At 41.5% G+C, this 24,206-nt stretch overlaps 1 protein-coding gene and 1 long non-coding RNA gene across 11 annotated transcripts in view; one reads left to right on the top strand and one right to left on the bottom strand.

Moving 5' to 3' along the window:
* ARFGEF3 (ARFGEF family member 3) overlaps positions 1 to 24,206 on the top strand; it is a 173,401-nt gene that overhangs the window by 144,755 nt on the left and 4,440 nt on the right. For 4 of the 6 annotated variants that reach the window (XM_044924178.2, XM_006074676.4, XM_044924176.2 and 1 more), the window contains 9 exons: positions 2,629 to 2,732; positions 4,429 to 4,573; positions 7,525 to 7,653; positions 9,611 to 9,787; positions 11,283 to 11,397; positions 12,172 to 12,274; positions 12,447 to 12,578; positions 15,068 to 15,189; positions 22,348 to 23,566. In XM_044924178.2, coding sequence (XP_044780113.1) covers positions 2,629 to 2,732; positions 4,429 to 4,573; positions 7,525 to 7,653; positions 9,611 to 9,787; positions 11,283 to 11,397; positions 12,172 to 12,274; positions 12,447 to 12,578; positions 15,068 to 15,189; positions 22,348 to 23,566 — 2,246 coding nt within the window. Of the gene's footprint in view, positions 1 to 2,628; positions 2,733 to 4,428; positions 4,574 to 7,524; positions 7,654 to 9,610; positions 9,788 to 11,282; positions 11,398 to 12,171; positions 12,275 to 12,446; positions 12,579 to 15,067; positions 15,190 to 16,087; positions 16,822 to 22,347; positions 23,567 to 24,206 lie in introns of those variants that run through there. The other 2 variants (XM_044924179.2, XM_044924177.2) reach the window with 2 other exon arrangements.
* Positions 7,251 to 24,206, bottom strand: part of LOC123327670 — a 67,960-nt gene continuing 51,004 nt past the window's right edge. For 2 of the 5 annotated variants that reach the window (XR_006542309.2, XR_006639634.1), the window contains 2 exons: positions 19,987 to 20,131; positions 7,251 to 7,625 (listed from right to left, as the gene is read on the bottom strand). This is a non-coding gene — a long non-coding RNA (uncharacterized LOC123327670). Of the gene's footprint in view, positions 7,626 to 19,986; positions 20,154 to 21,799; positions 21,913 to 24,206 lie in introns of those variants that run through there. The other 3 variants (XR_006639636.1, XR_006542311.2, XR_006639635.1) reach the window with 3 other exon arrangements.

Raw genomic sequence — 24,206 nt, 5'->3', positions numbered from 1 at the left:
GAATCAGTATATCCAAAAGGAGTGGAGGAGAGGGAAAAGTCATGAATACTGTCTTTGGACATTTGTACATGTTAAGTTTCTATGAAATATTCAAGTGGAGATGTCAGAATTTTGAGATCTTATCTTAAGGAGGGGGATGGGGTCTGAAAATACAGCTGAAGAATTGGCAGTGTGCAGCTGAGGATATTTAAAACCAAAAGGTTCTAATTTTTCTGTGAATTATGAGGCAGAGTTATTTGCGTGTGGCTTAGGGTCAGTGGGACATCTGTTGTTGTTCAGTCACTCAGTTGTGTCCGACTCTTTGCGGCCCCATGGAATGCAGCACTCCAGGCTTCCCTGTCGGTCACCATCTCCTCAAATTCATATCCATTGAGTTGATGAAGCCATTCAGCCTTCTGAGGCCCCAATATAGCCACACTGGCTGTGTCCTGCCCGTCTCCAGGGGGCACAGACTTTGATATGTAACACAGAAGCCTGGATTAAAAAAATTTTAGAACATTCCTTGTGGTTAACAAGATAGGAAATAGATTTATTTGTTTGGGGTTTTTTTTGGGGGGGGTTACTTTTTATTTTACATTGGGGTATGCATGCTCAGTCGCTTCAGTCATGTCCAACTCTGTCCGTGGGATTCTCCAGGCAAGAATATTGGAGCAGGTTGCCATGCCCTCTTCCAGGGGATCTTCCTGCCCCTGGGATCGAGCCCGCATCTCCTGCACTGCAGGCAGATTCTTTACCCACTGAGCCACTTGGGAACCCTAGCCAATTAATAAACAATGTTCTGATAGTTTCATGTGAACAGCAAAGGGACTCAGCCATATACATACATGTATCCATTCTCCCCCACACTCCCCTCCCATCCAGGCTGCCACATAACATTGAACAGAGTTCCATATGCTATACAGTAGGTCCTTGTTGGTTATCCATTCAAAGGGTATCAGTGTGTACATGTCAAGAAATTAATTTATTTTTAATTCCCACGTGGTTATTTCAACATGAATTTGAACTGCTCTGTGTTTTTATACTGTAAGGTATGTTAATCTAACTAGGAGTTGGCAAACTATGGCCCACGGGCCAATCCCATCCACTCAGAGTTTTTATAAATAAAATTTTATTGAAACACAGCCATGGTCATTTGTCTATGGCTGTTTTGTGCTACGTTGACAGAGTTGAGAAGTTGCAACAAAGACAGTGTGATCTGCAAAGCCTATAATATTTATATGGAAAAGATGTTTGCCAATCCCTGATCCAACCAGTCCATTCTGAAGGAGATCAGCCCTGGGATTTCTTTGGAAGGAATGATGCTAAAGCTGAAACTCCAGTACTTTGTCCACCTCATGCGATGAGTTGACTCACTGGAAAAGACTCTGATGCTGGGAGGGATTGGGGGCAGGAGGAGAAGGGGACGACAGAGGATGAGATGGCTGGATGGCATCACCAACTCAATGGACGTGAGTCTGAGTGAACTCCGGGAGTTGGTGATGGACACGGAGGCCTGGCGTGCTGCGATCCATGGGGCCGCAAAGAGTCAGACACGACTGAGCAACTGAACTGAACTGATCTAAAACATAAGAAGTGGTTTTCTCTTCTTTTTTGAGAAACATGACTCTTTATCTTTTAAAGTTCAGCTAATGCCTACTAATTATGTCTGTTTACCTGCAGGGAGGCTGCTAGTTACTACCACTGTAGACAATTAGAAATAGTTATGGTACTGTGGAGTGATTTTATTAAAAAGTATAGGAATAGATTCATCATGCAAGAAGAAAAATGGTAATTCTGAATTACTTATTTACCTATAGACTATCGAGATGCCCTCTAGGGATCTGTCACATTTCTAGATATATACACAAAAAATAGATCATTTCAGTTCAATTGTGTAGTCACCACCCCTAAACTGCAGATGTTTCGAATCCCCCCGGAATCTTCGTTTATGATCACTGTTTAGTGCTGAGCACTGGCAACAAACAAGGTCCTTCTCTAAACGGAGAGGGGCCTAGTGCTTCGTCCCAGCCCAGCACATGGCTGGTCTCCAAGATCATCCTGTATCATCAAAGCTTCACAAGTCAGAGCGTCAGCAGCAAGCCCAGGAAAGTGAATTACAGTTATAGTGTGCCCAGGTACAAAACACACACCCTCCAGCCACTGAAAGTACTGTGGCAGGATATGGAATTTGAAAAGACCCAGATGCTGGGAAAGATGGAAGGTGGGAGGAGAAGGGGTGACAGAGGATGAGATGGTTGGATGGCATCACCGACTCAATGGAGATGAGTCTGAGTAAACTCTGGGAGTTGGTGATGGACAGGGAGGCCTGGGGTGCTGCAGTCCATGGGGTCTCAAAGAGTCGGACATGACTGAGCGACTGGACTGAACTGACTAGTGAAAAGAGGAATTACAGAAGAGAATAATTTCAACAAGGTATGATGTGTACTGTATGACCCCTAACCGTATTTAACGTGTACACATGTAGGGGGAAATTTGACTGAAAGGGCTTTCTCGGGGTTGTACAATGTAGAGTACTTTTTGTTTTCTGTTTTAGTAGGCATTTGGTGAATGAATGCTGTGTGACTAAGTAGGTCTTCTGTTAGAAGGGGATGAACAATATTTGTTTCTGTCTCGCCCTGCTGCCCCCAGGGGAGGTAGACTGTAAGGAGATTGGAGACTGTGTCCCAGGACCCGGAGCTGCATCCCCAGACCTGTGCCTCCCCGCCCTGGACTACCTCCGGCGCTGTTCTCAGGTACCCAGACCCCCAAACCTGCCTCTGAAGTTGCTCACGAAATATGCACAGGTATCTTTGTGAAGTCCAGGAACAATACTTTCTGCTGTCTCTGAGGAGAGTGGGGCTTAGATTTGGAGTATAAATTTTGGTCCCCACCCCTTCTACAAAGCAGAGAAAGTCATGAGAATATACTAGAACACACAGCTGGGTTTTGAGGTCTCTGAAACTTCTCATTTATACCTCATGAAAGAACTACCATCATCTCTCTCTGTCAGGCTAAGAGGCCATGGGAAATCTTCCTGAGGAGACCAAAACCTGGGCAGTAGCCTGCACACAGTGAAGAGAGACATAAAGAAAGTAAGAGAGGGGTATGCAGTCAGGATCTAGTGAAGAAACCCAGTGAAACATCACTCGCCAGTGTGAACAGTGACCTTCCTTGTGCCGAGTCCAGTTCTTATCCGTGTCACATGCCAGTGGAACAATCTGATGCTCCTCCCCCAAAGCCCTTCCTCCTCAAGGCTTCGGTGACACCCTCTGGCCATAGCTCTTCTCCTGTCTACTCAGGTGTGTCCCCTGGCCGCCTCTTGTCTGTCTGTAATGCCTCCCTTGGCGATAGGGTTGACAGCATTAAGCCCCAGTGCTTCAGAAAGGATGCGCCACCCTGACTTCCTCCTCCATGTGCTTCCATGAGGCCCATGTGACCTGACCTGGTCCCCCTTCTTCCTTCTCTTCCTTCTCTCCTATTCAGCTCCTTCCTTCTCTCTCACTGTGCTCAGCCACGCTCCCTTTCTAGCCCTTAGACATTCCTGACTTGTTAGTGCTCGGGGCCATTGCTGTTCCCTCTGCCTGGAATTTTCTCTCCTCGGATCTCTGTATGGATGACGCTCCTAATCGTCCAATCTGATCTGAGACATCACTCCTGAGAGAGACCAGGGCTTAAGTATCTACCTACGTTCTGCCTACATCCCCCACCTGTCTGGTCACCCTTTCTAGGAGCCCCCTGTCTAATTTTTCTGTGAAAGGAGTATGTCTGTAAGACACAAACGGCTAGATTTCTGTCTGTCTCGCTCACAGCTGTTTCCCTAATTTCTAAAATAGTACAGGCACAATTCTAATTTGTGAAGTACAGAGTTTCTTGTGAGTTTGTCCCAGTGACAGCCGGGGAGTCAGGATGGTAGCAGTGACAGGAATGAAGAGCCCAGGGCAGCCATGAGCTCTGCTTCTCATGCCTTCATCTTGCCCACCCTCCCCTCAGATTCCTCCATCCTCGGATGCCCCATATTTCCTTGATGTTGAGTCGGGGGAAGGGAGATAAGAGTCTGATAGCTTATTTGCCTACAGACTCTCTTCTCAGTGCTCCCCATAGAACAACTCACCCACAGGTAAAAATTTTTAACATGTTTCATGGTTCCCTTCACAGGTTTATAGGAGTCTATAAAACTCCTATGCCACTGAGATACTGAAAAGGTATCCACAGAATCTTCTTCTAGCTTTGTGTTACCATTGACTCTTATTTTATCTGCTTCACAGGATCAATGCCTCTTGTGAGCTGCCTTATGCTTTCAAATCACAGCCAAGTTTAAAACTTTCCTAGACTGGGAACTTTTCGGGTTTTCTCTCCACCTTTTCTTACCTGTGTATAGTTTTCTTTTGATTTAATAGAGTGCAGCTTTTTCCAGTATATAATTGCAGTTTGGTGGTTTTTTTTATTTAGTTGTTGGCCAAAATCTACAAAATGCCCTTGAAGCCAATATTCCTTAGTGGGCGACTTGCTAGCTTGCCCCGAAGACTTCAGGAGCAGTCAGCGAGCAGTGAGGATGGAATTGAGTCAGTCTTGTCTGACTTTGATGATGACACTGGTAAGTTAATTGAGCTAAACTGGGTTCTTTGCTATGTTTGAATTCCCAAAAGTTGAAGTCAAGAATTCAGTAGCTCATAGGTCATAAATGACCATCCACTTACATTGTTATTATTTATAATTCTAACAGAACAAGCCTACCTAAAGTTTCCATGGACTCTTCAAAAACATTTTACAATCGAGGTCTCCAGGCACCCCACTCCAGCACTCTTGCCTGGAGAATCCCATGGACGGAGGAGCCGGGTGGGCTGCAGTCCATGGGGTCGCCGAGGATCGGACACGACTGAGCGACTTCACTTTCACTTTTCACTTTCATGCATTGGAGAAGGAAATGGCAACCCACTCCAGTGTTCTTACCTGGAGAGTCCCAGGGACGGGGGAGCCTGGTGGGCTGCCGTCTATGGGGTTGCACAGAGTCAGACACAACTGAAGTGACGCAGCGGCAAACCCATCCTTTTTAGATGGGTGTGTGTGTGTGTGTATGTTAGTTGCTCAGTCATGTCTGACTCTTTGTGATCCCATGGACTGTAGCCCACCAGGCTCCTCTGTCCATGGGATTCTCCAAGAAAGAATACTGCAGTGGGATGCCATTCCCTTCTCCAGGGGATCTTCCTGAGCCAGGGATCAAACCCAGGTCTCCTTCATTGCAGGCAGATTCTTTACTGTCTGAGCCATCACGGAAGCCCCCCTTTTAGATGGCTACCTCCATCTGAAACCAGTGTAGATTTGCAGATTCCACTAAATAAAGTTTCTAACTCCAAATTCTCTTGAATTTAGCAAATTGGGTTGTGGTTGCATTTGGTGCATTAGTACTTAAAATGACTGATAATTGTCTTTAATTCCTTCTAGGAAACACAGTCATTATATAATTACTTCCTATAGGACTGTTTGGTTAGAGACTGGGGAATTTAAGTCATTACAGAAGAAAGAATCAGTTTGTGACTGGGTAAAGCTGAAGACTCATTAAAAGAATAAGTTTAAAGAATGTTTCAAATTAGTTCCTGTGTAATTTCCTGTGAATTCCAGTTCAAACTAGTAACTGGATAATTTTCAGATTGGTTCACTCTTATTCACTTTTACTGTCTTCTAATCCAGATTACTCTGTCCTGTTTCTAGACCTAAAAATGGAAATGATATCCTTCTAGGGATCTAATATTTGGGCATAGGTGTTTCAAACCCTTGTAAAAGGACTTTTGGGAAAAAAAGATTTTTTTAATTTACTCTCTGTTTTTAATTCTTCTGTTTTATTTTTCAGATGCAAATTCATTTATGGGGATGTCTAGAAATTTTCCAATTTTGCATAGGGATCATTAACAGTGAAACCTTACAATTTCAGACTAGTTGTTAGGAAAATTATAGGAACGAATAAATATCTAATATAGAAAACAAGTAGATGTTGGAAAGTGGCTAGGTGCTGCCTGATAGAGGTTTCACTTAAATGATTAGGTAAGAATTTTTACTTAGCATCTTAAAACTCCAACCCAGAAAATTAAAAGCTTATGTTGCTTGCCTATAATCCAGTCTTTTAAACAGTTGTAAACCATTTGTACAAGTAACAGTGAGCATTCCCTTCCCATTTTTGCAAATTGCTAATCTTTTTTTTATTCTAGGCTGCCCACCCAAGAAAACAGATCAAGTTCAGCCAAGCACCAATCTAAGGTTTCCAACAGTATAAATTCATTAAGGGCTTTAAAGTTATATATGTAAAATATCAGAGAAAAGAATAAAAGCTTTAAGTTGGTGTTAAAAATTACTCCTTATCATTGATATGTTTAGATAGTATTCCTGTTTCTGAAGGCAAATAACTGCTTTTCCATTTTCCTATGGAAATTTCAAACACATGTAAAACTAGACAGGATGGTATAAGGAACCTTCATATACCCATCACCCAACCAATTTGCCAGTTTTCTTAAGAATATCAGTTAATTTTCATAATTCACGTGAGCGCTACATTACATGCTTGTCTGCTCCATCTCTTAAATCCTTGTCAATCTATAGATCTTCCTCTTCAAGTTTATTTGTTGAAGGAGTGAGGTTTTTGTCCTGTAGAGTTTTCCTCTTGGATTTTATTGGTTGCACCCCTCATAGTGATGTTTAACATGTTTTTCTGTCCTCTGCATAAACTATTAATTAGTTTGTCCACCCCGCTTACATTTTGAGGTTCATGAGAATTTTTTATCACCTAGTTTTTTATACTTATTGTCCATGACTTTGGTTTTGCCTCCTATTACCAGGGATATTTAAAATTAGGGAAGTAATTTTTTTTAGTGGGAATATTTAAAAACTGCATCTTCTCATAGTTTTCTTTTGCTGAACAATTAGAAGTATTAAAACAAAATGTAGAATGAGCTGTTTTGTATATTCTACTCTAGATACTTTTGTAGCTCAACAAACAAAATGTGATGTGTACATACAATGGGATACAATTCATCCATTAAAAAGTAATGAGATTATAATGCATGCTACAACATGGGTGTACCTTGAATACATTATCCTTAGTAAAATAAGCCAGACACACGTTGCCAGGGGCTGGAGTGAAGGGGAAAATGCAGAGTTATTGTTACTAGTTACTGAAGTAATGAAAAAGCTTTGAAAATTAATGGTAATGATGGTTGCAGTAATACCACTGAATTGCACATATTAAAATGGCAACTTTTTGTTTATACATATATCTATAATAAATTTTTAAAGGATTAAGGTGATGGAACTAAAAGGATGCATCATTTGTATCATCAGCTCCTGTGAACAGTATTTCTTTTCCTTTGACTTTGTCAGAATAGGAAATCAATTTGTCCATATTTATAGGCACTGAAGGCTGCCTACGAGGTAACGGCTTACATCCGTATAGCTAGGCAGTTTACAGAAGCCTTTTACATATAGTGTTCACTGTGATCTTGTGATGATTATGTATTGCTCGACTGAATTTAACAGAGGTCTGCTTTTGGCTTCCAGGTCTGATCGAAGTCTGGATCATCCTCTTGGAGCAGCTCACAGCAGCTGTGTCCAACTGTCCACGTCAGCACCAACCCCCCACTTTGGATTTGCTCTTTGAGCTGTTGAGAGATGTTACCAAAACACCTGGTAAGTATTTTTATGTCTGTCTTTTCAGGGCATTTTTATACATATAGCTCTTTCCAGCAAGGTATTTCTGTGTCTGTTTCACTGCTGTAACGCTAGACAGCATAACAAATGCTCAATACATATATTTTTAATGGCTGCGACTCAGTGACTTTTAAGACATGTCCTTGTACTATTTATGGGTTTCCCACCAGGTCATTTCTAAATAATGGGTGGTGGCCAGTTAGTTAAATGTGTTGAACCCCACAATATTCAGGCCAAAACTCTGGTATGAGTGTCCCTTTAAGCCAGCTGGCTTTCTCTGTTCCATGGTTCCAGCCTTCCTCTTTGGCTGGGTCACATATGCTCTTAGCCCCAGGGCATCAGTAGGCTCACCAGATCTACCACTGATGTGAACCAGCCACTCAAATGTATATATAATATAGAGAGCAATATCTTAATTGTATAAGGGGAATTGATGATCAGATTTAGGGAAAGACATCTAGTGATTACCCTGATAATACAGGGGGAAAGTGGCCCTTGGGAATTTATTTCTTGTAATGAGTTAGTTAGGGCTAGCATGCACATTGAATCAGCCAAATTTTCCCAAGATCAAAGAAATCTTTTATAGAAATTTTAGTTTTCACTGATAGAACCACAAATGAAACCACCAGTTTAATTCCATAGTGATAAGAGGAGCCTTGTATTCAACATAAATTGATGATAACTTGATAATTGATACTATTTTAAGGTCCATAACAAAGTTTATATCAGAATTATTTTTAGGAAAACCATTATGACTACTCCTATGCATTAAAAAGTTAAAGATTTCCTATCTAAGAATAAGCAGATATTTTATAGAATGAATTATATGCCATTATTTGAAATCTATTTTATTGGTCAGTGCTATTTTCTTCTAAGTGTGGGTGAAGTAGCCCAATAATTCTACTTCTAGAAATCTACTAAAGGAAATTAATAGTAATGAAGATAAAAATCTATACATAATGAAAATTGCTCAAGCATCTTGAATACCAAAATAATTATGAACAACATAAATGGGTTAAGTATATTATGGTAAAAGCATGTAATATTCTATAAGCATTAAAATGAATATTTGTGAATAGTATTTAATGACATGAATATTTATAAGGCACTATATTAAAATATATATATAGTGTGTAGCACAATCTCAACTTTATGTGAAGCATTTATAAATACAGATACCCAAACATATGTACATTCAAAAAGTACTAGAAGGAAACACATCAAAATATTTTCTTTCTGTGTATTCTCATGTTTTCTGTATTTATGATAAAAAGCATACCTTGCTTTTGTAATCAGAATTTTAAAAATCTATCAACATTTCCACAAAGATTCTTACTGCATTGTTCATAAAGCAAAATATAGAAACCTCTTAAATGTCCATTAGTAAGGGAATGGATAAGTAAACTAATGTATATATAGTTTGAGTAATTTGGAACAGAATGTAGTAATAAAAATGAGGAATATCTAAATTTGCTGACAAAGAGTGATCTCTAACACATACTGTTAAGGGCAAAATAATAATACAGACCCAGGTTTACAATATCCCATTTATAAAAAGTAATAAAACTATATTCCTCTGTTCATATAAATGTATGTACTTACAGTTTAAAGGGTACAAACCCTATGCATGTGTGTATTGTGTGTTTATGTCTGGGGACTAAGGAATTGATCAAGTGATGCTTTAGCTTCATCAGCATTACTTGAATTCGTAGTGAGTATATTTGTGTATTTCTTGTGTAATTAAATCATGCAGAAACAAGAAAAATGTCACCAAAGACCATATATTCCCCAGTCAGTGGTAAATTCCCTGATCCTTCTCAGACAATGGAGAGCTCCTTCAAAAGAGATAGGCAGGGCCATGAGATGGCAGAGAGCTTCCCTTTTTTGCAGGAGAGGTGCTAAGGTCACAATTCTGACACTGGCTTTGCTTTTTCAGGACCAGGGTTTGGCATCTATGCAGTTGTTCACCTTCTCCTTCCTGTGATGTCTCTTTGGCTTCGCCGTAGCCATAAAGACCATTCTTACTGGGACATTGCCTCGGCTAACTTCAAGCATGCCATTGGTCTGTCCTGTGAGCTGGTGGTGGAGCACATTCAGAGCTTTATCCACTCAGGTATCTGTGGTACCAGAGCAGCTCATTCTGAGTTGTCGTTTAGTAGACAGCATCGTTGTCTAAAAGTGCCTACTAAAGACCAGTGTGTGATTTTAGTCCTGGAAATTATTAAGATAGAATTACATGGTCATTGTCAGCCTTATGCAGGAAACATGAAACACAGGTTCAAACCCTGGATCAGGAAGATCCCCTGGAGGAAGGCATGGCAATCCACTCCAGTATTCTTGCCTGTCGTCCTCAGTCAGAGGAGCTGAGCAGTTTATAGTCCGTGGGGTCACAAAGAGTTGGATACAACTTAGCACGCACGCAAAAGATAAAACACCTAATAAGGTCTAGGATATCTATGCATTAGGAGAGGGAAGGCAAGTTCAAGTATTGATATGTAAGAAATTGAAATATCTGTATAGCCTGGGGGTAAGGGAAGGATATATCCCATTATCCTGTTGCATCTGGGGAGTGGTTTTAGGAAAGGCTCAAATTATGGTCAGGAAGTTACTTAACAGGTAAGGGGTGAAGAGAGAGGTCTTAATGTGTGTGGCACTTTGGAAAAGATTTGGAAGTGTGGGGTGGATAATATGTCGATGTCAGCAGATGGAGAGGGAGCTAGAGGCAGGAGAAATCTGTCAGCTGTTGTACCAATGGAGTAATATTTGTGAAATATGGATTCTTGTTCATGATTCTTGCCGTGGAAACAGAAATCTTGCTGCTCGCCCTAGAGGTTATAGGGGAAAGGTGTTGTACAGAAGTATAAAGGAAGAGGTAAGATTAGACAAACTCATGAGGACTTGACCCCAAAGGAGGGTCAGAAAGCAAAGATAAGAAATGGGGTCTCTACTAAGCACAAAACACACCGACTGAAAAAGAAGAGAAACACATGTAGCCACTAACCACATCCCTAGGGGTAGTGTTTCTGTCCAGGTCAGGGCTTTGCCCAGCTCAGGATCCTTGCAGATTCTACCGAGAATTGGTTGTGTTGCATCGCAAAGACTTTGTGGAAAACAGAATGTGATTTTGGAAGGTCTTATCTTCTTTAGGCTGGGGACAGTATGCAGACTGAAGCCAAACTGAAAAGGTTCAAGAAGTGGTAGTTAATACAAGATGTTTTGTTTACTAAGAGCATTTAATTAAATATATTAATAATTCAACTAGCAGCAGTAAGGAATATTTGTTTTATCTTTCCCTTTAAGAATTAACATATTTTACTAGTTAGTATTCAATCTGTATAATAGTATATGTTCTATTCTGCTTAAGTAGATGAATTATATACTTTGAAAAGTCAGCCTCATGCATTTCATCTTGATATATCCAGAAATGGATGGAACAAGCCAAGATGAGATAAAAATCCAAGAAAATTTGTGTGGTAATGGCCATTTTTCTCATTGTTCTATTTTCTTTATATTTCTGTATGTTTTCACACTCAGCCTTCCCTCTTTCGCCATTCAGCCCATTCCTTTGCAGTACCATTGAATGCAGTCTCACTTTGATTCCCCTGTAGACATCAGGTATGAGAGCATGATCAACACCATGCTGAAGGACCTCTTTGAGCTACTGGTAGCATGTGTAGCCAAGCCCACGGAAACCATCTCCCGAGTAGGCTGCTCCTGTATTAGGTGAGAAAAAGGTTTCCTGACTCTCTACAGTTTTTATTATGAAGTCCAGGAAAATTAAATTCTTTTGTGGTAGCAATCTACTTTTTATAAATAAAAATGACTATGCTACTAATTCTTCATTTCATTCAATTGGCAAATATATATTGTGGAAGTCATTAAACAGGGTGCTCTACTGCCCAGAAAGTGACATGACCAAGGTACCTGCCCTTCGGGAGCATATAACGTGTTCTAAAGCACAAAACAGGCAGAATCATGGGGAGAGTGATAATGGTGAGGGGGAACTAGAAAGGGAACGGAAGGACAAGAAGCCTGGGGAGCAGGGCGGTTGGCAGGAGCTTTGGTAATGATACTTGGTCAGCGCTCCCAAGGAGGGCAAGCTTCTGATAGGTGGTGACTTTGTAAGCAGAGGAATAGCATGAACAATTACATAGAGATAAGAATTACAAGTGACAAGGGGGTTTTGTATCGCTATGTGTAGAGGAGCAGTGGAAAACGGGACTGGAATGGGAAAATTTGTATAGTATATATATATATAGTCTTGCATAAGAACCTAAAGTTTAAACATTGGCCTGTTTGTAGTGGGGGTCCATTTTTATATCCAGTGGGTTAGGAAATAGTGGGACAATGGCATACCAGATGGGCAGAGAGCCCAAAACAAAGATAAAAAATAGCAAGTCTTAGGGAAACTGCAGACTAAATCTAGGCGCTCGCTGGGAAGGGCCTACCTTTTGTGACATTAAAACGTCTGAATGCAAGACTTGTTCCTCCCGGCAGGTACGTCCTCGTGACAGCGGGCCCAGTGTTCACGGAGGAGATGTGGAGGCTGGCCTGCTGTGCTCTGCAGGATGCCTTCTCAGCCACGCTCAAGCCGGTGAAGGTGAGCCACTCAGAGAAGAGAGCAGGGCGCCTGCCTCCTAGGAGGCGGTCTCACTTGGTGAGAACGAAGTAGCCATGTCAGTACTTTGTCCCAGACTCTGTGACAGTGTCAGATCCATGACCGGGCCTGGAGCTGTGCGCACCCAGCAAACGACCACTGTGTTGCTCCCTAGGACCTGCTGGGCTGTTTCCACAGTGGCACTGAGAGCTTCAGCGGCGAAGGCTGCCAGGTTAGGGTGGCCGCCCCGTCCTCCTCCCCAAGTGCCGAGGCCGAGTACTGGCGCATCCGAGCCATGGCTCAGCAGGTAAGGGCGGGGGCTTTTGATCTCAGGGGCTCAGGAAGCTTGAGATGCCGTTGGAGGTCTTTCTCAAAGGCTGTGCATCACCAAACTGCCTTTCTTTCCCTTGGGGACATAAACCTCCCGGCTCTGACCAGTGCTGATCTTTACTAGAAACAACTTGAACCCAATCACCAGCATTAAGGTCCTCTCACCATCTCTAGCTTGTTACATCCTCCAGCGTCCTGATCACATGGGGTCCTTTTCCACCTGGACTCTGCACTCCATATATAATTTGCTTGCCCTGCTTATAAATATTTACTGCAATATTGTTGTTAATCCTCGACTATAAGTGCTTAAGTTAGGACAGCAAACTTGTTTGTTTTTTCCTGTATCTCCCATAAGGAGCATAGAGCTTAATAAATTTGAGTTGAATGTTAACAACTCAGTAAAATTAAAATGTATTTGTCCATGCAGGAATCACCATGTACCAGTGACTTTTTCTTCCTAACACATGACAGAATTCATAAATATTGGTTGTAAGCCAAGCCAGGAGCAGAGAACATATTCTGTATATTTTTCTTGGCAGTCCTGGGACAGGGCAGATAGAAGGCACTTATTAAATGTTTGTTGGGTCAATGAATCACAGAAGGCCTTAGCTTTATCGTGGGCCACAGATACGCACTCAGAAACTTAAGTGACCTGTCAATCTGCCTCTAAGAAACCCTGCATGGGGCTTTCATCAATAGTGTACCTTCATTCATGTATATTCATAACAGGTCTATTCATAATAGAGGAAGAACAAAAAAACCACTATTGATTGGCTAAATTCTATCATGAATTAGCAACAGACATATTTGAATTGTGTTTTCCTATGCAGAAGATACTTTACATATACAAGTGTTTAAAATATTAAGCACTAGGAAAATGAAGTGAGTTGGGGTTTATCTTCAAAAGTTCCCTTTCTCTACAAAATCTATTTAACTTCTTAAGAGAATCTCCCCTCAGCACACTGATAACCCAGGATGCCCTGACTATCAATCAATGTAAAGAACTCAGTCACGTTCACATTGTCAGTGGAGAAGTCTCTTGTCAAGTCTGTCTTCTCCTCAGCTCAGCTCAGCATGTGGGACAAGAACCTCCCACCTTCAGCTTCACTTTCATCTGCTGAGCACATCCCTCCCCTCAGCAGTGAGTCTGACCAGGAACCATAAGGGAAGGCAAGAGTGTGGGCCTCGAGAGGGGTGGTTTCTCCAAGTAGGAAACTATCCTGGCTGGCTAGATGCAGAATTTTTCCATGTGCCTCCAATGGTCTTTTCAACCACATCCTACCACATAGCGAGAAAATGGAATCCTGTTCTGAAATAGATTATTAATGGAGAAGAACAGCTAATGAATCTTTCATTTCCTAATATGTCTTTCTTCTTCTGTCATAAACCTTCCTCCCATATTCACTCTTCTGCTGCTGCTGCTAAGTCATTTCAGTCGTGTCCGACTCTGTGCGACCCCATAGACGGCAGCCCACCAGGCTCTCCCGTCCCTGGGATTCTCCAGGCAAGAACACTGGAGTGGGTTGCCACTTCCTTCTCCAATGCGTGAAAGTGAAGTTGCTCAGTCGTGTCCGACCCTCAGCAACCCCATGGACTGCAGCCCTCCAGACTCCTCCATCCATGGGATTTTCCAGGCAGGAGTACCCAATATTCAGTTATGATAATGTACTGAAATTTGGGGCTTCCCTCATAGCTCAGTTGGTAAAGAATCTGCCTGCAATGCAGGAGACCTGGGTTCGATTCCTGGGTCCAGAAAATCCCCTGGAGAAGGAAATGGCAACCCACTCTAGTATTCTTGCCTGGGAAATCCCATGGACAGAGGAGCCTGGCTGGCTACAGTCCATAGGGTAGCACGAGTCAGACACAACTTAGTGACTAAACCACCACCAACAAAATTTGAAAAGAGAAAGTTCTTTAAAAACACTCATTTTCCAAGGTAAGTCATGAAAGTGAATTAAATAACATCAAATGAAATCATTTAGATCAGAATCCAAGCAGTGGTTACTATTTTCTAAGTCACTTCTCCCAGTGTCTAATAGAGTAACATGGCCACATCACTGTCCTGAAAGGAGAGGTCCCAATTAATTTCCCATTCCTGCATAGGATAGATGTACCAAACAGACCTCTAAACCAGAGATCTCTTGCAAACATAGCCCCTTTTTACTCTTAATTAATATTAAATGTCAGTCCTTGCTGTTGGGAATGTAATGACTTGTCATGTGGTAGAAGCAGCAGTGTTACTACTGTTAGTGCCAGCAGCTAACATTTATGGAATATTTACTCTTCTAGTGCTCTGCATGTGTTAGTACACTTATTAATTCATTTAATTCAACAAACATACCAAGTAAGAAACCATCACTGACCTCATTTTAGAGGTGAGAAAATGAGGAGAAAGAGGACGCCTCTGGCCGAGGAACATCCATCCAGCTGATCCCTGGTAAACTGTACTTTTCTCTACCTGTGCAGGTATTTATGTTGGATACCCAGTGCTCACCAAAGACTCCAAACAACTTCGATCATGCTCAGTCCTGTCAGCTCATTATTGAACTGCCTCCTGATGAGAAGCCAAATGGACACACCAAGAAAAGGTAAGCAGCTAAACTTCAACAGGGAGAGCACATACCAACAGGAAAGTTCATTTATTCCCAGCTCTTGTTCATTTTAATTCAGTCTTCAGCTGAGAATGCTGAAAACAACTGGGGAATCACTTAGCAAAGGTTTTCATACAGAACTGTTAATTTCCCACATTTCACATGTCTTGGACTGCCATAACAAAGTACCGGGTGGCTTAAACGATAGAAATTTAATTTCTCACAGTTCTGGTCTCTTTGGAGGCCTCCCTTCTTGACCTCTAGATGAATGCCTGCTCCCTATGCCTTCCCGTGGTCTCTCCTCTGTGTCTATGTCTAGATTTCCTCTTCCTATAAGGACACCAGTCATTTGGATTAGGGTCCATACTAATGCCGTCAGTTTAACCTAATTGCTTCTTTAAAGATCCTTTTTCCGAGTACATATTCTGTGATGTTAGGACTTCTATGAATTTGGGGAGGATACAACTCAGTTTATCTATAGTATCGTACATACTTTCTTTTCCTGCTTTTTGTGGCTTTTTTAATAATCCTTTTTTAATTTGAGGCCTGATCCATACTATTTCAGTGAGATATTTCTCATGAACAGTACAGTTGTTAGGATAGAGAAAGATCTGTGTGTGCCACAAGAAACTTGCCTTTTTATTTTTATTTTTTATTTTTTTTATCTTTGGAAAATTTAATTTGGACCATATTTTTCTTTCTTTAGCTGAAAACATCAAATATTTCCATACATTTTGGGCTCCACGATTTACAAAGGGGCAGTGGGTTTCCTGCAGTTACATACTGTACCCAACTTTCTATAGAAAGATCAGACATTTTCCAACCTTGCTTTTGAATATTTTCTTTAAAATGCTTTTTAAATACCGTCATCTTGCCTAAAAATGATTGTTCCTAGAGTTCAGGATGAAGCCAAGGACTGAAAGTTTCCATTCTTAAACTTCTGACACACTAATCCACCTGTGCATGAGGAAACATTCAGGGAGACTGCGGAGCAGGGGACCCAAAATCAAATTCAGGTCTGGCCAAGTGCAGTACCTGTGTCCTTTCCCATTTAAGGGAAAGAGTGTGATTTTTTTTCAAATGTTACAGCAGTTAATATAGCAGTTTGATTAATACACCTAATTTGGGTAAAATTTCTAGGTATGATTTTTTAGTCAAGCATGTATGGTACATACAAAAGACTATGTGGAAGGTTCATAAGTTATAGACCATGAATAAAAATGAGATAACTAATGAACCTGCCTCTGAACTTCAGACATAGAACTTTACCAATATCCCATGTGCTCCTCCCGATCCTATGCCTGCTTCCCTCCACTGCCGGTCACTGTTCTACGTACCAATGGCTGTACACTCCTTTCCACATCTTTAGGCTTTGATCTACTTTAAATTTTAGTTCTTTATTTATATTTCTAGTCCCTTCAGCCAATTATTCCTGCTAAAATAATTTTTGAAGTAAAAGAGAAAGGAATAAGCTGAATTCACATTATAAATAAAACATGGAAAAAAACAGGATCACCTAATATTGCTGTGTTACTGGTTTAAAGGCTTTAACAGGTTAAGATTTAATAGACAATTACCCCCTCAATGAAGTTTCAGCAAAACAGGAAAAGTGTATTAAATTCTTTAGTAGAGACCACTATGCCTAAAAACATTCTCTAAAATCCATTCTCTAAAATCCTTTGAATATTTTGCATTGTTGGACTGAACTCACTCACAGGGGCAATTCTTAGCATAGAAGGTAGTAAACAATGAGTTAGATGTAAGAAAATTTTGTGTATCTGATGGTTAGGTGCCTCCTAAGAGGTCCACATCGAAATCACCCATGGGAGGAGAAAAAATTAGATGACTAAAACCAGATTGTAACATTTAAGAGAAATTTGGGTTTCATTTTTAAGTCATTTTGACATTGACAACCCCATGACATTAAAATAAGCCCCATAATCTTAATTTGAGCTTTATGATGTACTTTTAACTGTGAATCTGTTTCTCTCTGCTACTGATATTAGCATGTTTTAAGTCAGCCACTTGTTAAGCAGTTCACTCCGAATTACCCTGTCTGGAGGCTTGCTTGCCTGTACACCTCGCATCAGAAGCAGGAAGGGAACGTGTAAGTTTCTCCACTTCAAGGTTCCCGTCATAAAGGGTGTACTGGATAAAAATTACCTGTTAATTTTTTTTTGCTCCAGATCTGTCTTGTCTCCTGTCAGCATAGATGATGATGAAGAGTTGCAGATCTATAAAGAGTTATTTCACTGTTTCAATACTTTTCTGAAAGTTTGATCTCTTCAGTATTACTGCTTCTTCCCCATTGCTTTTTTATTGCTGCATTATGTGGCTTAAACCTAAGGGGGATTCTCTGTCCTTTTTAACATGTTCAGTTAGAAATTTATATCTCAAAGCATCAAAGGAAATACCTTGGTTGACAGGATGCTTTGACAGGGCTTTGATCAACTCTCTCTTTAGGTATTTGCTGGTAAAGGGCTTTGCATTTCTCAGATAATAGGCAGTATTTCCTGAGCTAGGCTGCTTATACCTTCAGAAGTCACACACACACACTCCCTGGGTATGCGTCTTACTTCATGAGTCCAGGCTGCCAGTGGAAAGGGGCTGAGGTGTGAGAGCCATTGCTCCTGGAGACTATTTCCTCTGGGTGCCTACACTCAGCACTAACCTGGTTTTTCCTGTTTTGTTTGAGCATCTCTCTCACCATATACTTGCCTTGGAACAAGAAGATGAATAAGGCACTGCCTTGTCCCTTGAAGATTTATGGGGCAGTGGGGAGGCCAGATAAGTGACAGGATTTCCCTTCTTAGGGTCCTATAGTTGCAGACCTGAAGCACTAGACCAAACTGGTGGCTTTCACAGCTGCTGCTTCAGAAGAGTACATATTCAGGTCTCCTGATAACTTCCCAAAAGTTACTTCTGTGGCAGGGACATTGAGAGGGATTGGGGAATTATTTTTTAATTGGTTCAGAGTTTGTTTGGGATGATGAAAAATGATGTAGAAATAGATAGTGGTGATGAGTACACAACATTGTGTGTGTACTTAATGCCCATGAATTGAACTTTTAAAAATAGTTAAAATAGTAACTTTAGGTTATATACATTTTACCACAAAAAAAGTTGCTTAAGTGATTTGTTAGAAGGGGTTATGTGAGTTCTTTGAACTTACTTATTCCATTTTTGCTGAAAGTACAGTGTTGTCTCTGAGATACCACTATGCAAAGGGCAAAGTCAGCCTTTCAAAAATGTATGGGAGGGGTTTTTTTTGTTCTTTGCTAGTTAAAATATTTTTCCTGCTAGTTATAAAAGTAATTTTTAAATTCATGGTCTAAAAAAATGGCACAAATGAACTTATTTACAAAACAGGAAGAGTCACAGATGTAGAAAACAAACTTATGGTTACGGGGGGGTAGGTATAAATGGGGAGATTGGTATTAACATATACGCACTCCGGTATAGCACAAGTCTACTCAATACTCTAATGACCTATGTGGAAAAAGAATACTTAAATCCACTTTTTTAGATATGTATAACTGATGCACTTGGCTATACACCTGAAACCAACACAACATTGTAAATCAATTGTACTCCAATAAAACTTTAAAAAGAATAAAGCAAAAAATATGAACAGATTTATAGTATTAATGAGTTATAATTTTGTCTTTATCCAGTTACGAGAATGAGTTTGCAACATGATCTAAGCTATTTTCATGAAATTCTAAGAGCAATTAAAAGAATGAGAAACCATAAACCCAGAGCCACATTGATGAATTAAAATATTTTCTTAGTACAGGAATCCAACCAAACAAAAAGAGGCTGAATCACCAAGTATTTGAGCATTCACTTGTAATGTCGCTTTATCAGGTCTTTGTCCTGATTAGGAAATTTTCATGACTGGTGTCTGCTTTTCAACCAGGAGATCTGGTCCGATGTCTAGAGAGTATTCACTCTCTCCCACTTCCCCCAAGTGCACATCCAAGGCCCACAGAGTCCCACATCATTGCTGACAGAAAAGGATGCAAGGAAGGAATTAGCCTGTTATGAGTGAATGCTTTCTCTTCTAGCATTCCTCTTCTTCTAGGTTTGCTTTAGAATGCTGCAAATTAAATTATCAATTTCTTTCTTTGAAAATGTTAGCCCTATAATACTTCTAAAGTTAAACCTTTTCAATGTTTGGATCTCTTCTATCACACACTGGAAGAAATAAAGCTTTTATACATATGTATCTAAAGCATGAACATTTCTGGTTCTGGAAAACTGGTTTGGTGCCTACAAACCAACTTCAATAAGATTCTAAAACTTTGGGTTTTAAGATGGCAGAGTAGAAGGACGTGAGCTCACCTCTTCTTCCAGAAACCCAAATCACAACTAACTGCTGGATAACCTTGGACAAAAAAACCACAACCTGCCAAGAAAATACCCTGTGTCCAAAGACAAATAAGCCACAAGAAGACAGGAGGAGGGGCACAATCGTGATAAAATCAAATCCCATACACACCAGGTGGGCGACCCACAAACTGGAATGGAAAACAGTTATACCACAGTTCTCCCACAGGAGTAAAATTCTGAGCCCCACATCAGGCTCCCCAGCTTGGGGGTCTGGCAACAGGAAGATGAGCTAATGAGGCCCCAGAGAATGTGGCCTTGAAAACAGGTGGGATTTGATTGCAGGAATTCCACGAGACTGAGGAAAATAGAAACTCCACTCTCAGAGGGTGCACACAGGGCCTCAAGTGGATAGCAACCAGAGGAAAAAAGCAATGACCTCATAAGAGAGAGGGCCACACTTACCTGCAAGTATTGGAACATCTCCTGTGAAGGCAGTCAAGGGGCAGGTGTGGCTCGATGTGAACACTTGTGGCAGTCATTCTGGGGGAGTACTCATTGGTGTGAGCCCTCGAGGAAGACTCCAGCTTAGCAGCAAATGCTGAAGGAACTGTAGGCAGAAAAGGCCACAACTAGAAATAAGAAAATTATGAAAGGAAAAGCTCAATGGTAAAGGCAAACATGCAATAAAGGTAGGAAGTCATCCACACACAAATACAATATCGAAGTTAGCAGTCATGAGAACAGGAGAGCACAAATGCAAGATAACTGGAAATGCATTCAGAATTAAAACACCAGCAGGGACTTCCCTGATAAATCCGCCTGCCAGTGCAGGGGACACAGGTTCAATCCCTGGTGTGGGAAGATTCCACATGCCATGGAGATACTGGACTCATGTTCCACAGCTAAGCCTGCCCACCTAGATCCTGTGCTCGGCAACAAGAGAAGCCACCTCAGTGAGAAGCCCACGCACCGAGACTCGAGAGTAGCCGTAGATCACTGAAACTAGAGAAAGCCTGCACAAAGCAAGAAAGACCCAGCATAGAAGTAAATAAATTAACATTAAAAAAACAGCAATTTAAAACAATCCTATTTATGTATAGACTGTTACAGTATCAAAACCTCATGATAACTGCAAACCAAAAATCTACAGTGGATACACACACAAAAAAGTAAAAGGAATCCAAACACAATACTAAATTGAATGATCAACTCACAAGAGGACAAAAGAGGAAAGGAAGAAAAAAGATCTACAAAAACAAATCCAAAACAATTAATGAAATGGCACTAAGAACATACACATGGTGAGTGCTAAGTCGCTTCAGTCGTGTCCGACTCTGTGTGACCCGATGGACTGTAGCCTGCCAGGCTCCTCTGTCCATAGGATTCTCCAGGCAAGAATACTGGAATGGGTCGCCATGCCCTCCTCCAGAGGATCTCTCCAACCCAGGGATCAAACTCGCGTCTCCTGCATCACAGGAGGATTCTTTACCGCTGAGCCACTGGGAAGCCTCATATTCTTCCCAGTTCAGCCACTGGGAAGAACATACATATACCTTAAATGTTCCAACCAAAAGACATAGTCTGGTTGAATGGATACAAAAACAAGGCTTGTACACATGCTGTCTACAAGAGACCCATTTCAGATCTAGGGACACATACAGACTGAAAGTGAGGGAATAGAATAAGGTATTCCACACAGATGGAAGTCAAAAGAAAGCTGGAGTAGCAATATTCATATCAAACAAAATACTTTAAGGACCATTACAAGAGACAAATAAGGATACTACACAATGATCAGCAGATCGATGAAGATCTAAAAACTGTAAATATATATTCACCCAACACAGGAACTGTGCAACACACTATCACATCCTGACTTTGTACTTTCAGAGGCTATCCCTGAACAAAATAAAATTATGCTTTTGGAGAAAAGAATACTGTGGAATCTTGCAATTAGCTATTTCTTGGAATTCCTTAGATAAGTAGAATAGAGGTTGTAAGCTCTTAAGCCTATCTTAGTGATATAAAGACTTCATTCATAGATAGGCAAGGAAAAGTGAAACTGAGGAAAAGAAATGAACTCAAAGGTCCAAGCATAATGTTAATTATAATTTTTCTATTAAAAATTCCTCAGCCAATACTTTAAAAATAATAAAAGCCTTGGGTTTAAGGAAAAATGCCAAAGGGTAGGCTAAAGGCCAATTAAAATTAGTATTTTGTTGTGCTTAGTTGCTCAGTCATGTCCAACTCTGCGACCCCATGAACTGTAGCCCACCTGTCTATGGAATTCTCCAGCCAAGAATACTGGAGTGGGTTACCATTTTCTCCTTCAGGGGTTCTTCTGGACTCAGGGATCAAACCCACGTCTCTTGCAGCTCCTGAATTGACAGGCAGATTCTTTACCACTGGTGCCACCTGGGAAGCCTAAAATTAATATAAGTCAACAGAAACTGTTGTTTTCTTGATTTGTTTACTACTCATAACTACAAAAGAAAACAGATTATATACTGTAATTGTGCCTATGTTAAAAAGTTTTTATAAAATTGCTCTATTTCCCAAGGCTTGTTGACAACTGTTAACTCAGTATCATAACATTAATTCTGTAGCTCCTAGAATTTTTTTGGTCAGGAATTCCATTATTTATGATTTGTCATCCTGTAATGTCATCCAAAAAATTTGTCCTTTTTAAAGAAAGACATTAAAATACAAGTAGTTTGTCATTTTGTCTAGTCATTCTGTTTTTGCTTTAAGGTAACTCATATAAGGCAGCAGGCTGTTAACCAGTGCTTTTTTTTTTTTTTTTTTTTTTTTTTTCATTTGAAGTGTTTCTTTCAGGGAAATTGTGGTGAGTTTACTATCCCATCAAGTATTACTCCAGAACTTATATGATATCTTATTAGAAGAGTTTGTCAAAGGCCCCTCTCCTGGGGAGGAGAAGATCCAAGGGCCAGAAACCAAGCTGGCTGGCTTCCTCAGATACATCTCCATGCAGAACCTGGCCGTCATCTTTGACCTCCTGCTGGACTCCTACAGGACGGCCAGAGAGTTTGACACCAGCCCAGGGCTGAAGTGCCTGCTGAAGAAAGTGTCTGGCATAGGGGGCGCTGCCAACCTCTACCGCCAGTCTGCCATGAGTTTCAACATTTATTTCCACGCGCTGGTCTGTGCTGTTCTTAGCAACCAAGAAACCATCACTGCTGAGCAAGTGAAGAAGGTCCTTTTTGAGGACGACGAGAGGAGCACAGATTCGTCCCAGCAGTGTTCATCAGAAGATGAAGACATTTTTGAGGAGACCGCCCAGGTGAGCCCTCCGAGAGGCAAAGAAAAGAGGCAGTGGAGGGCTCGGATGCCCTCGCTCAGCGTCCAGCCCATCAGCAACGCGGACTGGGTGTGGCTGGTCAAGAGGCTTCATAAGCTGTGCATGGAGCTGTGTAACAACTACATCCAGATGCACCTGGACCTGGAAAACAGTATGGAGGAGGCCCCAATCTTCAAGAGCGACCCTTTCTTCATCCTTCCCTCCTTCCAGTCGGAGTCCTCCACCCCGTCCACCGGGGGCTTCTCAGGGAAAGACACGCCTTCCGAGGATGACCGCAGTCAGACCCGGGATCACGCTGGCGAGCCTCTGAGCCTGAGGGGGACCAGCGGGGAGCTGCTGCTGCTGCCCCCGAGCCCCAAGGTGGAGAAGAAGGATCCCAGCCGCAAGAAGGAGTGGTGGGAGAACGCGGGCAACAAAATCTATACCATGGCAGCCGACAAGACCATCTCAAAGCTGATGACCGAGTACAAGAAGAGGAAACAGCAGCACAACCTGCCCGTCTTCCCCAAAGAGATCAAGGTGGAGAAGAAGGGAGAGGCGCTGGGCGCCAGGGGCCAAGGCTCCCCGCTGCTCCAGCGACCCCAGCACCTGATGGACCAGGGGCAGATGCGGCACTCTTTCAGCGCCGGCCCTGAGCTGCTGCGCCAGGAGAAGAGGCCCCGCTCCGGCTCCACAGGCAGCTCCCGGAGTGTCTCCGCGAGGGACGCAGAAGCCCAGATCCAGGTGGGTCCCTGCTCACCGGAGGATGCAAAGGGCTGCGTCCGGCTATGCAGAGGGTGGCTAGGTACAAGGGATCCACCTGTCCCCCCTCCGGGAGCACTCAGACACGTCCCGAGCCTCCAAGATATAGGATCCATCAGTATATCCTTGCGAAACTGAAATCTTACTCTCAGATAATTTCAGAAATTCTTTTTATGGATTATAACAGATACTGTCCAGAATATCCAGAATTAGGACCCCTCCTCCCCCACCACCCCCTACCCCCGCTGTGTATATAAGATGACTCCAAAGCTTAGAAAATGAATGGACTTTAACTGGTATCCAGTCCTGAGTTTCTCCTTTGAAGTTAGCACTGAAGCAATCCTCTAGTTGGGAAAACTTATGTAAATGGAAAAGGCAAAGTACACATTATGTGGTTATTCCAATGAATTGTTGTTCTAGCCCATTCTAAGCACAAAATTCTCATTCTTCAGAGTGTTCCTATTCCTTTATATATTTAATAATTGTAATTCTATGGTACATCCCAAAAATGAGCTTGAGAAGTAAAGAATAATGGCACCATTTTGTTCAATTTAAGAAAAGAGGAGATGGGAAAAGAAATAGAGTAATCTAGATTCATCCAGGGCCCTTTAGAAATAATCTG

Source organism: Bubalus bubalis, chromosome 10, assembly GCF_019923935.1.
Source record: "Bubalus bubalis isolate 160015118507 breed Murrah chromosome 10, NDDB_SH_1, whole genome shotgun sequence".
In the NCBI taxonomy this organism is placed as follows: domain Eukaryota; kingdom Metazoa; phylum Chordata; class Mammalia; order Artiodactyla; family Bovidae; genus Bubalus; species Bubalus bubalis.
The sequence above is the reverse complement of the archived record's forward strand: the minus strand, read 5'-3'. Positions and strand labels throughout refer to the sequence as shown.